The 18586-nt window shown below is 38.9% G+C and overlaps 1 protein-coding gene across 1 annotated transcript; it reads right to left on the bottom strand.

The window, feature by feature from the left end:
* Nucleotides 1–15: 15 nt before the first annotated feature.
* On the bottom strand, nt 16–17478 carry cers5 (ceramide synthase 5). Its single transcript, XM_026348507.1, has 10 exons — nt 17177–17478; nt 10291–10396; nt 9823–9953; nt 9414–9471; nt 9247–9297; nt 7505–7597; nt 5447–5575; nt 4606–4712; nt 3439–3595; nt 16–1056 (listed from the first exon to the last, which is right to left on the bottom strand). The coding sequence occupies exons 1-10, from the start codon at nt 17347–17349 to the stop codon at nt 895–897; spliced, it is 1167 nt and encodes a 388-aa protein (XP_026204292.1). The 5' UTR covers nt 17350–17478; the 3' UTR covers nt 16–894.
* Between the last annotated feature and the right edge of the window lie 1108 nt (nt 17479–18586).

Here is an 18586-nt window from a genome sequence, read left to right as displayed (position 1 = left end):
GTTTGTAGTCGGTGCTGTGATGAGAAAGGCGTCTTTCAACAGAATATATTTGGAAATACATTTTTACAAGGCACTCATATGATGACATGATACCAAACAGTATTGTCCTCATACCTGGGTTTTTCTATGGGCAGTGACTACTACACTACAATTTTAGAAACATTTGGTCTCAGAAGAAGTAAAAAAAACAAAAAACTAAACTAAAGATAAAACAGAACAAAACAAGTCACAAAGTAGCCAAACAATGTGATAGCGTAAATACACAAAAAACACAAAAGGCAGGAACGGCTACTGTTGCACTTCTGGCCACACACAGACGGAGCAGGTGCTCTGATTTTAAGAGCTGATAAAACCACAGTTATAACAAGAGTTATTTCTATGTATAATACCTGCTGAGACATGTTTGTAAAGTCAGAGCCCACCCCGGCAGTGCCTTCTGTGTGATTCAGTGTGAGCTAACCATTCAAAACAAAAATACTCAAGTTCATCTGACCAATAAAACTGGGAGAGAACATTGAAACAAACATCTGCAGGGAAACTCAGCACAAAATAAATCCCATCATTTGAAAAATAAGGCTATGCAAATCATCTGCTTCAACTGATTTCCATATCATTTCACCTTGTACAGATCACCTCTTGAGTTGTGTCGTACGTGTCTTAACAGGACACTTTAAAGCTGATGTCAGTGTCAATGTCTGCATATTCATTATCAGTTCACCAACATACAAATCTGTGCGCTCTCATTGTCAGTGTAAAGTGTGATAGTAAACCGTGTGTGTGTGTGTGAGAATGTGGACGTGAGCTTTGCACGACACAGGAATGTCATAAGACAAACAAAGCTCTTGGAGATGTGAGGGGGCGAACTGCAGGGGGCTCCCGGGTTTAGGCTCCATGTCACCAGCTGCTGTGGTTTAGTGCTTGGGCTTTTGCAGCAGCACAGTGGCCATTAGTGCCGTTTTCTCCCTTGGGAGAATGAGAACTCCTGAGGCCGCCTGTGGGCGTGTTGGGCTCTTCTTCTGAGCTGCTCTCAATGTCACTACGGACGTCATTGCACACCTGGTAGACAGGAAACATACATATAATTACTTTTTAACAGAAGAATAAGCAGAAACTACGTTAACTTACAACAAACAAGATGTTAGAAAAATAGCGTAAATGCTAAAAGAACTAAATGAAGTTAAAACCATGCATCCAAACGTAGAAATTCAGTGATATCAGATTTTTTTTCCAGCACAAGTCTGTTTTGTTTGCTGCTGTGTCTATGGAGTGTTTTAAGTTTATCTATTACCCTGTCTTCACAGGGTCTACAAAGAATATACTGATAGATATACATAGTTATTAATAAATGTGATATTGTGACGTAGTTTAAATTAGCTCCATACTGATGTGTGTCCCACATTAATAAAAAAAACCCTGAAACCCTTCTCCTGAGAAACTCTGCATGGCCCTGGTTCACCTCCGCTGGGTGATTTACTAAATCTGGAGCCGCTCCAGTATTTATTGATTGTTTTACATGCTGGTGGGTTCATAGCTGCAAAGAATATTTTTAAACTAAGCAGGAGATTTAATGTGACTTCAGCAGAGTGTACAGAGCACGCTCATGTTCGTGAGCTCTGCTGGTCTGTGATCATTTAAAACCAGAATGAACATGAAGGAACATATTTATTAGTGTTCAGAGTCCTTTTTTCTTGCAAGGAAATGTTATGGGGTAATTTCTTTTATCTGTCTTTTGGGCAGAGAGGCGAACCAGGGCAAGAATTCAATTAGGAAAAATTGGGTAAAATGACTTTAGAAGCTCTTGTTTTTAGTTCTTTATAGTACTTTTCTCTATTCTTTGCTTCTATGTTATAAAATAGTGACAGTGCAGGACAAATTGATTGAACTGCTGACAACATATAGAAATTCAAACGATGATTGGTTGCAAGGAGATGCTGCTCTATATTAAAAGGGTCTAAAGCTAAACTGCTTAGACGAGCCACCGCTGCAGCTTTACACTGAAATCTTTTATTCAGTGTGCTGCTTTTATTCTCCTTTGTAATACGTTACATTGATTTTCTTGTCACACTGCCCTTACAAATATTTTGCTATTCATGCAAATTACCTGAGTTTATCATAACCACAGGGTGGTGGTGTAGGACAGTTTCCACACACTCCTGACTAATGAGAAACAGTTGCACATACCTGACATTCATGACACTATAACCACATTACTCATCACTACAACTCCTCCCACTGCTGACTTTATAAGTGGGTCTATCTGTTGCTCGCCTGCCTGTCAGAGTTGCCCAATTAAACCCACTGAAACTACACTGAATCCTAATCGGACACGGACTGGGCCAGATTAAACTAAGACGTGTGAAAGGAATCACCACAGAGAGAGTGAGCAGAAAACTTACAGGCAAAAACAGAGAAGGTAAAGTTGTCAAGCAGAGAGAGCGAATGGAGAGAAGTGAGAGAGCAGTGGAGTAGGGCTCATTGGACAAAGACAGATAGAAAGACAGGATCTCTCTCTCTCATTCCAGAGGGAGAGGAAACAAGCAGCGTCTGCAGAGAGATGAGACACGGACAGAGTGGAAAAAGTGAAAAGGCAGCAAATGAATAACCAAACCAGCTATAGTGTTTGTTGTAATAAACATTCTGTGATCACACACAGATGCTTTGCTGGGACTATTTATTTGGTTTCACTGATTGTTTGCTATGAACACATTTATCCATAAATAATTTATTTCCCTGCAAATGTCTGGAGGAAATATTTTGGGATATAATAGAGTTTTTTTTTATAATCTGTACTAAATCTTTAGTATTAGAAAAGGGATCTGAATCATGTAAATCGTTTTTTTTAAGTCTGGACAAAGTTTGAGTTCGTGAAATAACACTGTGCAGCACCAGCCTGGATGTAGTCCCACTACTAACACGAAATGCAGCAGTTCTAATGTAGCAACTAAATAAGGAAACTGTAAGAAAGTGTAAAAATACAGTTTGTTGTTTGTTCTGGTCAAATGTAGTGAAGTGAAACTAGCAGGTGTGTGTACCACAAACAAATATACCCTGTAACAGGATTATTAGATTATCTCTTAGCTGAAAAACAGTTGTTGCGCAAGAAAAGCTTGGATGCCTATTTCTCTGCAGATTTTTCAATTGATTGTTTCGTTTTCTATGAAATGTCAGGAAATAGTGAACAGTACACTTTATAGTTTCTGAGACCACCTTCAAATCTCTTGTGTCCAAAATGCAAACATGTTATAAATTTACTATCACACACAAAGCAGTGTTAAATCTGATGTGCAGTGTTTTTTTATTTAAAAATACTTACTAATAATAATAATAATACTAAGATAAATGAAAATAATATCAATTATTATTATTATATAGATGCAGATTTATTCTGTCACAGTCATCTAAAATCCAGTACTTCTCAGCGATCACCCAGTGACCCACCTTGCCACGCAGCACGGCTTTGACAGCTATACGAGCTATGAGGTAGGACCAGATGATATGCAGCACTTGGAGGACCAGCAGTAAGACATTGAAGACCCACCAGGATGGGTACGGCCCGACTATGGCCCAGCTCTCAAACATAGTGGAATTCAAGATCCTGAAAAACAAAGACACAAACATGTCTACATGTGAATATTTATTTAATAGTCAAAATAGTCTGTCGTGGACAAACATTTTAATTTATCACTTTATTAAATTTAAAGTACTTTAATCCTATTACTAATGAGCAAGCATCGAGTGAAACCCACTACAAAAGTACAGATTGTAATTATGATTTGAAAGCAGGTCAATGACACAGATCTACTGTAATGTTAGGTGAGGTCATGTCTTCCTTTAAATCAAGCGGAGTGACAGGAGATTGTCAACAGACCCACATTCCCCCAGCACAGGTATGGATTTCAGTCCAGGTAACTGCACAGCAACACGAGCTTTATCACTCATCCACACCAAGACACTGAATATAGCTGCTCAGGTTACATTCGGCAATGATAGGTTCCCTATTGTCTGTCTCTCTAGAGGTTGAGCTTCAACATCCAGGTCTCTGTCGAGGAATAGTTGCTAACTGAACAGCTCCCTGAGCCTAAACACTGCTGTAGATCTCAGCAGGCTCGGGAGAAAAAGTATAATGGTGAATCTGTTAGGCATCAGATCTGAGTCACTTTAAATGCATTTAAAAGACTTCAAAGTAGATTTTGTGTGCGTTTCTGACCACTGTGACTAATTACAGCTACAGAATATAGACTGAAATTACAGTAATTCAAGATGTTCGACTATGCAAGTAGTTGTTAGAAAATTCAAAGAAGAAAAATAAAAATTTTAAGCTATGGCCAAAGCTGAAGCTAAAATGTGTATTTGTGATATAAATATTCATATTATGCTGATTGATTGCACTAAAACACATTAGAAGATATGCTTAAAGGCTAATGTGCAATAACAACTAGAGAAAGCATCATCATTCTGTTGATAAATTATACCCATTCAAATGTTTCCCTACAGATAAACATATCACCAAGACCAACTATAAAATACTGGATTTGGATATCAAACTGCTCATTATTACAGCAGAGTATTTACATTCTGAAGCTGCAGGTGTCACATAGTACTCACCATACTGGATATATGACGAGTCGGGTGATGAAGAAAACCACACTAAACACAATGAAGAGGAAGTCGCACAGGCGTTGGTACTTAGCATAGTTGGCCAGTTTGGCTGCCTGTTGAAAAAGATAACAGAAATAAAACATTATAATAACGTTTTCCAAAGTGAATATTTTCCCCTCACATCAAGCATATCAAATCCATGGGCTTGTATTTGGAATTCGGCCAAGTGGAAATGACTGGAAACGCTACATAACAATCACAATTCATCTCTATTGTTTCAGAAACCAACTGATGTGAAGCAAAAAAGGCTCCTGAACAATAAATATCCTAAAAGGAATCTACATTATGTAAAAGCTGAGCCTGCACAATTATCATATTAGTCACGTCTCTCTACATCTTTCATCATCACTTCTGTTTCTGTTTAGCGTTTCTTCTTCAACATATTACTGATGATTGCAGTGTCTTGAAAACAGTATCAACACTATAATAGAAACTATTGTGAAAATGAATCATTCTACATAATAATTACTTTCACTTTTGGTACTTTATGTATATTTTGCTGTTAATACTGTTAATAAACATTTTGAAAACTGGACCTTTACTTGTAACAGACTACTTCTACACTTTGGTGCTGTTACTTTTGCTAATGCAAAAATGCACTGGCCAGAACTACAGTAAAGTACTTTATACACTGATCAGCCACAACATTAAATCCACCTCGTTGTGTTCATGTTAGCCGATCAGGGTAAGCAATTTGTAGTTAGTGGCTTTAAATATGCAAAATTGCCACTATTGTACTTTCAGTACTTTGTTCTCAGAGCACCAAGAGTCAGAATGTCTACCTGACCTCTAGCAGGAAGTCGGATGCGTCGTGGACACACAACACCAGGGTCCCTACTCGCACCATGTTGTTGGCATAAGAAAAGCTAATCAGGCCGACTGTAGCCAGGTGATGGATGAACATGATCAGGAAGTCCTGCAATTAAAAAGGGAGAGAGAAGGTTACCATACTGCACATATACACTGAAGTATTTGCCTTGTACTGTGCATTTTGAACCACAATAGCAGCATGTCTTTGTGGATGATGATATTGTTTCTGTATCATCTTGTTGGAGACAGAAATATTTCAATAAAAATATTCACATGATTGCATTATCCTCATCAGCTCACATAATGCACGCTACACACATTTTAAGTTGCTTTACTTTATAAATAAATACCTGACAAAACGAGAAAGAGCTTCAGATGTGTAAGTGATTTTGTTATATTTAGCCAATCTTAGCATGCTAACACACTAAAGACCATAAACAAGGTAAATATCAGCATGTTAGCATTTAGCTGACAGCCCTTTTGAGGATTAGAAGTCAAGACAAATAACATAATAATGTAGAAAAACATCATCTAGCATTTGAGAGGTGTGACAACTAAGAATAGTATCTTTACTCTCAATCATGCTGGCCCTTAGCAACATATATCATGTCATTACTAATGCCAGTATTTATTAGTACGACAGAAAAAAAGGACAGACTGCACATGAAAGGGCCACTATTGCAAAATATACAACCCATGGAGTATATATACTTCAGAGACAGCACTTTGAGTGGATGTGTCAATACTATGGGAGAGGAAAGATCACATTTTTACCAGCAGGAACAAAGCTGCTAATCCGTCCTGAATTTCTTCACCATTATTTCTTAACACAGTCTTCAGTGTGCTCTCATAAAATACAGAGAAAACTAAACTAAAAGTGGCAGTGCCAGATTAATGCAGCTATACTTGGATACAGAGAGAAAATACAGGTGAAAGATTAACACGGCAGAATCACCTTAGACAAACAAACACGCAGAGTAATAAGAGCAAAGCTTAAGGTGGGAGACATGTGCATCTGACAGTGAAGTCATCTGAGCTGACAGCAGTTCTGCAACAGATTTGGTTTTTAAAAAAGAAAAAAGGTATTGTGGAAAGTGCTTTAACGTTTTTGTCCAAGGATTTGTACTATTTTTTGCACAGTTCAGGCTGACATCCCCTCACTATGAGCTATTAAATAAATGCTAATGTAGCAGCAGATGACAACTTATACATTTAGAGAACATCTCTCACATGATCTTTAGATCTGAAAAACTTCCTCTCTTAACAAGTTCAAATGTGAAAATCGCTGGCACTGTGGCTTTTTTTTTCCTGACGGATCTTTTAATGTGCAAATCACAACGTGACTGAGAGCAAAGGCTAAACTGTGAGAAAGGCCCTTAGCTTGGTAAACACACATCTACTGAAGCAGCTAGTTAAAACTGGCCTTTCATCAGCCCCCACATCGTATCAATCATATGAATAAAAAAATTACATTAACTCGAATGTGAAACCAGGCCCGGTGCCTCTCAGATTATATCAACTCCTCCCAGAGTTAAATTTTAAAAAGTAGCGCTGACCTACTTTTCCAGACGTTTGCTTTAAAAAATATCTAAAACATTAAAGGCAAGCGTCTTTAGCCACCTCTAGCTCTAAGACGCTTGTATTTGGTGGAATTTATGTCATTCTAATAGAGTTAGGCCTGCTCTGTCCTGCAATCACATGACAGCGTCTGCCCTCGTGCTGAAAACACAAGGCACTCACAGACTGAGCAGCACCAGCTGTGCCTCACCCCCATCCCTTAAGAACAAAAACATGTGACCCTCTGAAATTAACACAACTGTAAGAGCTTGTAACACTTACACGACAGGTTTAGCATTCGTGCACACTGATTTGTGTGCACACATTGGAAAAGCTTTGCGTAACTGCAAAATGAGGAACAATAGACGTATTAACAAATGCCTAACAGGGAGTGGCGGCTGTGGAGCATCCAGCGTGGTCTAACCTAACAGGCAGAAAGAGAGAGAGAGAGAGACAGAGAGAGAGTTGTTCTTCTCACCTTCCTCTTTATGTCTGTGAACTGGGAGAACATGAGTGACCAGTAGAAAGCCAGCTCTATCACATAGTAGTGGTAAAGACCCGGAGTGATGACCTGAAGAGACAGAGAGGACGAAATCAGGGTGTCAGTTTAAAGAAAAATGTTTATTATGGTAACAAACTTTGCTGCATATCAAACAGCGACGGGAGTGAAAGGCGAGCACCACTGTGCAACAATGTCACAAATCATCACAACACACATGCCAGTCTACTCTTATTACAGAAGAAAAGCAGGTAGTCATGAACAATCTGCATATTGTGGTGTATGTGAGGGTTTGACTCTCTGCTCTCCTGAATGAGCAGTAGCTCAGATGAAGCAGTTTTGAGTGTGTAAAGCAGATTAACGTGCACAAATGTGAATGTGAACCTGCAGGTTAAATTGTGTATCAACAGGCCTGTATGACAGAAATGCGTCAGGACTTCATAGAGTGACTAGAGCCCAGCTAATATAATCTGAGGCTGATGCTGATTTTAAAAATCTGATAACAATACTTCAGATAACAAAAATCTGTTAAACATAAATGCATAGTATACAAGCAAACTGGTGATACAGATTTTGACATTTTGCCTTTACTTGACAGTTGACAGTTTAGAAAGGCAGGAAGCAAGGGCAGACAGAGAAGGGTATGACATACTAAATACGTGCCCCACTTAGGAACCGTAATGCTGTGGTTTTATAGCTCTTTTGTGACTGAACCATTAAGCCACTAGATGCCCCAGATCTATTTTTTATTGTGACAATCATACTGAGCAGGATGTTTAAATGTTTATTAATGGTCTAATCTTCAATGTGCTAGAATTACCATATTTACACATTTTTGAATAATATATCAGCTCTAGGTCAGATCTGTCCAATAGAAGTGAGAGATGTAGCAAGCTGAGCTCTTAATACCTGTCAACTGTGGCCTGCATTAAAACATTTTCAATGCTGACCTATGGCCACCATAACATTAAGTGGATTTAATGTTCTGTGTATATTTAGGTACTTTAAGCGTTAGCATGAGGTTTTTACAGCAACCACTGAGTCAATGTGTGTGTCATGTTATCTGAAAATGACTACTTGTGACTGCCAATAATGTCGTCCATTTAGTCACTGTCCTAACCACTTTTCTAGTTCAACGTAGCAGAACTACTACTAATACACATAGTACAATTTTTCTGTAACCTTCCTGCTCTGCACCCTGCTAGATGGGTGAGCAGGCAGCTGTGCACAGATCTTCATCTACTGATGTGTCATGTGACATATTTCAGCAGCCATCAAAACTGAGAATGAGCACTGCCCTTTCTTATTAATGGAATAAGTGTTTACTGATAGTATCAGTGTCAACATAATACTGTGTAAACAACAGGAATACAAGGGCATTAATGGGACCTCATCGTTTATATAAGAACAGGAAGACGCAGTGAAGTAAAAAAAAAAAAAACACAGAATGTTTTTGCTGTCACACTCACTTGCATTTTACAGTACATATTGGGAGAGGAGATAAGCCAACACACGCTACCTTTCTGCACATGGTTAACAGTATAGTTTATTAGGTAGAGTGTCAAATAATCCAATATAACCTCTGATCCATTTACCTTGCTGTAAATGTTCTGTTCTTGACATTGTTGATTCTTTTCAGGCCATTTCTCAAGCTATATTTTTAATGTTGTATTGGATTAAATGAATGGTTTGTATAGACAGAGAGTAGAAGTGCATCTTACCTGATATGGGTAACCGTACCAGCAATGCCGTGTATCCCACAACCAGGGAGACTAAAAAGAAACACGTATCAGTTGTGTGAATAATGAATTATGTTATTATGTATGGAAATACAACCAGTCAATTAAACATTTCTGTTTTTCACTGCTTCGTCTGTGGATGAGCTCACCTGCCACAGAAACCGGATTCCATAGGTAAATATACACAAATAAAATGTAAACCTCCACCTGGGGGAAAAAGAAAATTAATTATAATCCAGGAAATACAAATGATACAAGAGACACGAATAATAAAGCAAACACAAAAATCAGTTACTCTTGGTTATTACACATGTACAGTTCAACAAGATCCTAGTTACCAAGTCTGTCATTTTAAATCCAAATCTAAGACAAAAAACTGGCCTTGATAAACCAGCCAAAGTGTTTTTAGTGTGACAGTGTGAAACACAAAGACAAAAGTACTGGAACACATATTTATACACTGTGACATCGCACCTGCATGAAAACACAGCCGCTGTGTATTTAAGCCTGCAGGGAGATTAAAGGTGAACAAAACAGGACATTATGACATTAACCTACATGCTCTCGCAGAACTTAGTGTGTGTGCTGGGTTTATCTTGGTTCCTGCGGTGTCTGAACCAACGCTGGACCTTTCGCACCTCCCAGTCCAGCTGCTTGGACAAGCCATCCAGATGGCGAGAGTCTGGATTCTGTGGGAAAGAAAGAAGATGAGAAACAATAAACAACTTAAGCTTTTATGATGATGATTTCTTCACATTTTAGATTGGTCTTGTATATTACAGTAACAGGTGATTTCAGGTTATGTGGATTTTTGTGTTAAAGGCAGAGTTTCTAGTTTATGTATAGTAAAAGTTTTATCAAGGACAAAAATACTGATCACGTGAGACCACTGTATTGTGTGGCGAAACAAAATAAAATTCTAATAAAATATAGAATATATTCATGTTGTTAAATTTCATTTTGAACCCTGACATGACCAGTTTAAAAAAAAAAAAAACATTAATGAAAGAGAGGGAGGGCTCCAACCTTTGTGATGGATGTAAACACTTTCTCCAGCACTGCATTGGGCTGAGCTCGTCTTCCAACACCTGTCTGAATGTGGAGACTTCGAGCACAGGCACTGGCAATAAATCTGTATCAGAGGTCAAGATGTGAGAGATTGAGAGTTACTCACTGCTTATAAAGTTGCACAACCTGTTTTTATATATCATTCAATCAGTTAGATTAGATAGCAAACTTCCTTCACACGTTAAAACACAATAACATTGTCATATCTTGTCAATTCTTTTTCTGAAACATATTTTAAGAACATAGACTTAAAGAGACAGCTCTTTTTGACATTTGGTAGTATGAGGAGTATTATAAAATCATCATTAAAACAATGTGCTACAGCATGAAGCATCACCTATCAGAGAGTGCACTACAATTTAACTGCTATAAAGATTTACTAACTAATAGGTCCAATCAAAACGTCACACCAGCTTCAGGTTTATATCTGGTTTAATCATTTTCAAATGTAGTCCAATCTAAACAATTTCATCGTTTCTATCAGGTTGTGCAAATAGTATCTGTGGGCATCACATGTGTACAGCATGAAAACAGACACAGACACTGTGGTTAATGTGCAGCATTAGCCCGGCAAGCTAACGGTTAGTAATAAAGCAAAAAAAAAAAAACGAGCTGAAGAGGAGTTTCTGAAAAATCCCCAGTGATTATGGCATGTGTTCTTCAGTATGGGAACATTATGACCTTGTCCCCTTTACTGTAGTTCTGTTCTGCGTTATAGCTAAACTGACACGTTCAGCTGAAAGAGGAGCTCCGAGTTTAACCTGAACATTTATCTGATTTGTGTTAGGAAAGCTGTGCTATGATTACCAGATAAGATAAATGTCCTAGGGGACAGACTGGCTTAAATTAACTAGTGCCACTAAACATGTATAAAGACTGGTTTATTACCCACTAGTGGTCCACCCACATGATGGTGGATCTTTGTGCAGGCTTGAATTGCATTCTGGCCATAAATATCTATTTTAATTTTTAAGAAAGCCTTCTTGGGTGTTGGACTCAAGCGTAAATGTAAGACAACATAACATAACATTCAGCTAGTTAAGCAATAATCTGCAAACTAGGAGGTTTACAGGTTGTTTGAACATAATTTTGATTTGCGTTTTTGAAGCCATCTCAGCTGGGCAAGCACTTTGAGGGCGAACGCCTGAAGTACTAAATCGCTTCTATTTATAGACAGTTTGTCTGACGGTGGACCAAATATCTAACCTCTTCGAGATTACTCTGTGAGCCTTTCCAGCTTCATAAAAATCAACAGTTTTTGATCATAAGGCTTTGCGAGATCTCTGAACATCAAAATGTTGCCTACTTCTGTCGAATAGAGTTAGGTCAGCTAGACTTCTGAATCTGAGCTAAATGCATCATAGAAAGCACAGGGCTCATTTTCACATGTGAGATACTGGTGAAAGCAAATGTCCCGCAGATGCACAAAAACTTGTTACCTAAATCTCACCTACTACCCTTCTAACCTGCACAACCTGACAGAATCAGGCTCTTCGGGTGCAGGTTCAGTGGTACTGAACTGTAGCAAAGTTCTTCATATGATAAGGCCTCTTTTGTCTCAGCAGTGTAAAAGCACAGGGGTCCTGCAGTGAGAATCTGACACTCACCACAAAACAGCCTGAGCCATTGTTTCCCATTATGAGCAATGAATGTAGAAAAAATAAAATGCAACGTCTTTTGTCTGACTCTAAACCCTCATACTTTTTGTCCTGTCTGGTTTTATTGTCTCCCTTCAGTTAAATTTACCTCTCTAATTTCTAAGGTGACAAGTTTACAGAAATACCAGATATCTAGATCAGCGTAGGTGGTATAATGTTCATGCCATTCAAATTAGCAAGTGTACCTATCTGTATGAAGGATATGTGAATTTGGTCTTTGAAGCAGTTTTACTTCATACATTAAATACATTTCATGACATTTAAAGTAAAATGGCTGAAAACTTTGGAGTGATGACTCTGCAGTGGTGAGACACAGGAATACTTCTGTGCAGAACAGCCTGCCCAGAAGTTAGACTGGATAGGTCAGTTTCATGTAACGCTGCTAAACATTATTCAAGGCAATGAGCATTTTTATGATTTACATGTAACGTGGGTATAAAACACTTTTAAATGAGCGAAGCCAACATGCAGTGACACTTTGATCACCTAAAAGCTCCAGAGTGGCACAGTGCTGAATGTGACGTGTGTAAACCTGACACATGGCGAACTGTTGTTCGCTGGGCCTACTTTCACCCTCCCTTTATTAAGTCGTTAATGGGCGAGCTGATGTTGCACAGATATAAGACGTCGAGGTTCTCTTGTAAAGACAGGCCTTTAGAATTTATGGCAAACAGGAGGATGAATCGACACAAACATCCCACGCAAGTCCAAGCCTGTAGTGTTAATTGGCGGACAGCAGGAGGGAAGAAGCGAGAGATGTAAGCTAATCTATTTATGTCAAATGTCAAAACATCCCTGCTCCTCCTCAGAAACTGACCACTCCAATATACACAAAGCCTGTTACCAAGACACAGGCTCAGTGTGGCCTGTTACATAGACGCTAGCAGTCCTGACGGCAGGATACAACCTTGACACTGGAAAACCTCCCAGTGTCAGGGCCTAGGCTGAGGACAAGCTCGGCTCTATTCATAGCATAGTACTGGATGTAATTGTGGCCTTCAGTTGACTTGTGGAGTTGCAGCATGTCTCAAAGCAGATTTGACAGTTAAGAAATGAAACCCTCAAGGGCAGACAATCCAGGTTATATGGGCAATAAACAGAATACTGTACAAGGAGGAGGTTTGATGCACAAAGCAAGACGTGTCACGTCAACATTTTGTTTACAGTATCTACCCTCGCTTCCTTTTGTGTTTTCACAGGTAGGCTACCTGGTAGTTATTTAAATATCAAAATAGGCCAGCAACAGATTACAAGGCAACTGTAGCATTGGATCAAAGCGTCTGCCCAATGACTAAATGTGATGTAAATATAAATGTGTGGCTTCTCATATTCTCATACACATCTCTCATTCATTTGTAGTTTTGTAGTTCAGTTCAACTCATGACATGAGTTAAAATGGCGAAGGCCTGCACACATAAAACAGCCTTAATGCTGAAATGCACAACGTCACTGCCAACAGCAAAGCAGTGATTAAGATCAAACATGAAGAAACTGGTCTAGAGGAGGGAGGGGGGCTGGCTGGGCTGATGACAGCTGTCACATTACTCAGAGAAGGGAAGTGCTTGCAGGTAAAAGAGGAATCCTGCAGCTACACTTTATGATTACATGCATAAATGCTGCATTTTGAGGAAAACTGCAAATACAGCAGAGGAGACTGCTATGTAAAAAACTCTCAAGCGTCCAATGTACCTGCCACCTTTCTTCCTAACTGACAAAACTGAATTATCTCATCTTTAGGGCATGTTATCAAATCTTATCCTGAGATAAAAATGCTAGACAAAGACAACACAAAAGAGCAAACATAGAACTACTGAAAAAAAAAGCCAGTGTTTCCTGGAGAAGATGAAAAAGGTCAAAGGTCAAGAGACAACAATTTAGAAATCCTAAAAGATACTATAATTGTACTTTTATAATATATACAAAACTGCATTTGATTCCTATTACTTGTTCTATTAGAGCAATGTATAAAAACTCCTCATTTCAGAAATTGAAACCAGCAAACTTTAGTAATTCTACTTAAGAAATTACTAAAACTAGTTAAATGGCACTAACAAAAGTGGCAGTATTTGTGTCAGCTGACTAACTGGCACAGTTCTGGTTGGAAATGTCAACGTGATAAATGCAGCTGAAATGTCAGTTGACATGTAAACAGTCATTCGAGGAATTAAAGACTACAACAGAAAAGGGGAAAGACAAAGAGACAAGGATACATGAAGTGAAAATGTCAGTGTGATGTGTACGAAATAAAAGCAGCTGAAATGTTATTTGAAGTCAGCTACAGTTTCACAGTGAAGGGCGCCAAATAGATAGAGAGTGTGTGTGCATGCTTTCTGTGAGGTTAAGTGTATGTGTGTGTTATAGGTACTGCAGATAGACCAGTAGGAGCTCAAGCTGCAGTGTGATGATTTTCACTGATAAATAAATGAATGAGCCAGTCAGCCGGTCGGGGTGTTGCACACTGACAGAGTTAACACTCTCTGATAACATCGTTCTGGATCAGGCTGGGCTCAGTCTCCACTTGAGCACAGGTTCACAGACAAGACAAGAAAATCTGCTTTGGAAAATGAGACAGGTGATTCGCTGCAGTGTGCATCTTATCGAACACCTCAGCAACACCTCCAGTATCTGATTGCTCCTCATTTACAGCCACTTGAACGTGTTTAAATGGTACAGACCAAGCCTGACACTGCATGGAGCTGGCCCTGTGAATATCGAGTCTAGAAAGTGTCAATGTAGGACAAGAGTTGCTACATAATTCAGATTTACCGAAATAATTCATACTACACAGCACGACTTCACCTCCTTACAATGTTGAGAAGGAAATCTCTTTGCTTGTGTGCTTTTATAGAGATCCCAAACTATTCAGGTATCATCCTTGACACATGCCTCTATTTGTTGTCAGACAACTACAGAGCGTGTCTGATTAAAGATTACACACTTGGCCAATGGTGACTCACAGTCTCTTTTATTTTCAGGTGAACCTTGATCAAATAACCTTTTATAACCAAGCAGCAGGCTAACAATAGAAACACCAAAATGTGTCACTGCCAGCACCTGTCATGTGTTATATGCTATAATAGAATGCATAGTAGGCAATCACTAATGCAGTTGGTCTAGTAAGATCAATTACCGTATAGCTTGCCAAGATGAAATGAAAGTCCTTAACATCACGCAACTAACACTGTCTGTTTATTTTAAGCATCTATAACATACTTGTATGTTTAATCAAGGACTTTGTAATATTAGGTGTGATCACCAGCATGCATAATTAATACAAAATCACTGTATAAATATGCTCATAATTTAGAGATTTCATTAAAACACCTTCATAATAAAAGCATCCAGGTGATAATGGCTGATTTACCTGCGAATTAAATACCTAATAAATTAAGGTACTTCGTTATATTGAGGTAAATCCAATAGATTACTTACTTTAACTACAACTACGCACTTTTCTATGCTTTCTAAAAACAGCACACCTCCAATATTTATATATATACTGAGGCTCTATATTTGACCTCAAACTGGCTTCTAAAGTTTACAAAACAAATATGTGTGGCAACTTAAAGAATGAAAATGTTGTGTAATCCAATAAAAAGGTCAGGGAAACTCTGGATGTTATAATTACATTCAAAAGCAATGATTTATAGGCTGCTATCTAAACTTTTAAGCCTGTTTATGCGAACTGCCTCTAGCACCACCTTCATCTAATTCTGTAATACTCAAGTGCATAATGCAGTTTTTTTTAGGATTTACAAACTGGAACCTGACAATGAGAAAGGCAAAACTGACATCAATGCATCAACCAAACCTACTGTGCCGAAACTTTGAATAACGTATTGTGTTGACACCAGTGAAACCACCGTATAAGGTCATTCACTAAAATAGGTTTCACTCAATGAATGAGTGATTGTGGTTTTCCTCTTACCACTCAGCTCCAGCTTCAAATTCAAAGTGCAGGTCTAACAATGAGAGGAATTATTGGCAAAATAAAAATGCTGTCTCCAAATTAAATATGAAAGTTGGTATCAGAGCGCTTTCTTTTACAGCTCTCATCAACCCTCGCTTATCCAGACCAGCAAGCTACACCAAACCTTCCTCACAGGAATCTGTTTAGTGGGAGATCGAGTGAAATCAGGATTTTCTGGTGGGACAAGCACCCTCCCATCCAGAGTGACACCAGACTGACCCCCTTTCTATGTTGCCTATGCCTATCTTGAACTTGCCCAACGTAAAATTAAACAGTTTTCTTTCTTATCAGTGTCACATTTGTAGTAAGCTTGAACTGCCCTTATCTTTATTTGAGGAAGAGGTTCAGGTGAGCAACAAGATAACTTTACAACATCTCAAGTATGCAGCAACAGTCAAATAAATGGGGGGGAAAAATAGATCTGGTTTGTCAAGGCAAATGCCTCTAAGACATTTTCACTTGATCCACATAGTTGACTAACAAGGCCTGCAGTCTTCTGACTTCCAGCTGTGCCCCAAGCTGCTGTGTATATGTGCGTGTTGTTGATTGATGTCACGTTATTGGCATCTCCGAGGTGGTGGCTTGAACAAAAGCACAGTTTAACCTTTGCACAAAGCCGGAAGGATAACCTGGACATACAGAGAAACACACACACACACACACAACAAGATGTGGCAGCTCCACAGGAGCAGCAGGGCTGTGGCAGCTGCAGCATGCGTGCACGTATGCATCAATGAAGAGCAGCTTAAAACAAAACAAAACACATAAACACAGAACACCAGCAGTGATTACAAAAACACGTCTGGAGTTTACCGAGGATAAAAAATGTATATTTAAAAAAAAAAGGGGGGGTTTCCGGAAGTGGTTCCCGGCAAATCCAGCAGCTATGGATTTAGTGTTAACACTGCTGCATTTACTGGAAGTAGCCCCCAGGGAGGATGCTGACTGGACAGTCGAGCACACGTTTGTGATTAAAGGTAAGAGAGGAGTCACAAGAGGAGTCAATGACAATGAGGAAATGGAGAGACACATTTGGCAAACCCGGAGTTAACACACAGTGAGCAGCTAAACACATCGGTCCTCCCACGGTTGGTGAACTCATCATTACTCTCTTGCGAAAACAAAAGCGACATTAATAAATAATAAAAAAGAAGTTTTACACAATATTTCCTTCACTTGGAAAACAAAACACCCGATGTGAGCGGCTAATACGAACCTCTCGAAGACTAATCTGACGGCGAAAATCCCCAAAGCAAGCGGCAAGGCAGTAAACAAGTGTCCAACTTTGGGATACTCCACCCCGGGTGCTGGGTCCTCCAGATCCGCCCAGGTTACGTTGTGCGGCAGCCAGAACCTCTCGTTCCAAAACCAGGCTGAGAGAGAAGCCATGTTTCTCTGAGCTCCTGTCCCCGGACGGTCGGGAAAAAACGTTTCTATCCGAAAGGGAAAACGTGTGAAACTTGTTTAGCGCCTCTGAATGATGACTTGCCACACGCAACTTTGCCGCTGTCAAGACAACCACAGAAGAAGCCGCGCTTCCGGCTCAGCTTTTCAAAATAAACTTCAAATACTTCTTGAACAGTTAACTTTACTCAGTGTTTCTAGTTGCTTTTACTCCACTACGTGTATTTTCTATAATTACTATTACTATATATTTTTTTTACCTTTAAAAATTTGTTTCAAATTTGTTTGCAGCTTCCAGCTCAAATGTTAAATAAGTTCACAATAAATATTGATCTGTTGTGTAGCAACCTAACCTCTTTTACTTTACTACTTTACCAACATGGTTTTTCCAGTAAAATGATAATAAATACGTTTTTCTCTTTCAATATGTACATGCAACACACATAACAAGGGTTGTTCCACTCAAATTTACTGCCAAGCTATTTGGAAATGTTACACTTATTATTATTGGTAATTTAATTCCAGTATAGGAAATGCCAGACACACTACTTAACTCCCATAAGTAACTCTGAATAGCCACAAACAATAAAGAAAATTGGTTTTCAACTCAGATCTCTTTTCAGGACCTGACATTGTTGGTATTTTGTTTCAAATCTAGTCATTTCTAACTAATTTAAGATGAGTTTAAGTAGATACTAAATGGAGTCGTGAGCTTTTGGGGCCCCTGGAGGAGGCACTTGCTACTGTATGTACAAAGATCCTTTTTTTCTATTGAACAAAAGTGTATTTTTTAAGAGTCAGGCAATTTGTCCTGACTGCGTGACTTGCAAAACACATTTTAAAAAGTTGAGCTCGACTTGGATTTGAGCCAAAAGAAAAACTTCCGCGTTGTTTCTTTTGTTGCTGGTAATTTGACTTTTTCATTTTGAAAGTGAAACATTTGAGCTTCCTGTATTTTATTTTGTACACCGGCTAACTTGACAACCCCCCCCCCCCACCGTTTGAGATGTGGACTGGATTGAGGAAGTGAAGCGAGTCCCTCCTCCCTCGCTGAAGGGGATGGGTTCAGAGCATGCATCACATTCATTCCCTTCTGTTTTTAGTTGGAGCCAGACTGTAGACAATACATTACTACATTACTACATTACTGCATTACTACATTTAAGACTTTGGCTTATTAGTCCCCCAGAAAGGTAAATTCTAAGGGTTCTGTTTTAAAAAG

Source organism: Anabas testudineus, chromosome 5, assembly GCF_900324465.2.
Source record: "Anabas testudineus chromosome 5, fAnaTes1.2, whole genome shotgun sequence".
In the NCBI taxonomy this organism is placed as follows: Eukaryota; Metazoa; Chordata; class Actinopteri; order Anabantiformes; family Anabantidae; genus Anabas; species Anabas testudineus.
Note: the sequence above shows the minus strand (reverse complement) of the source record. Positions and strands in the feature narration are given on the sequence as shown.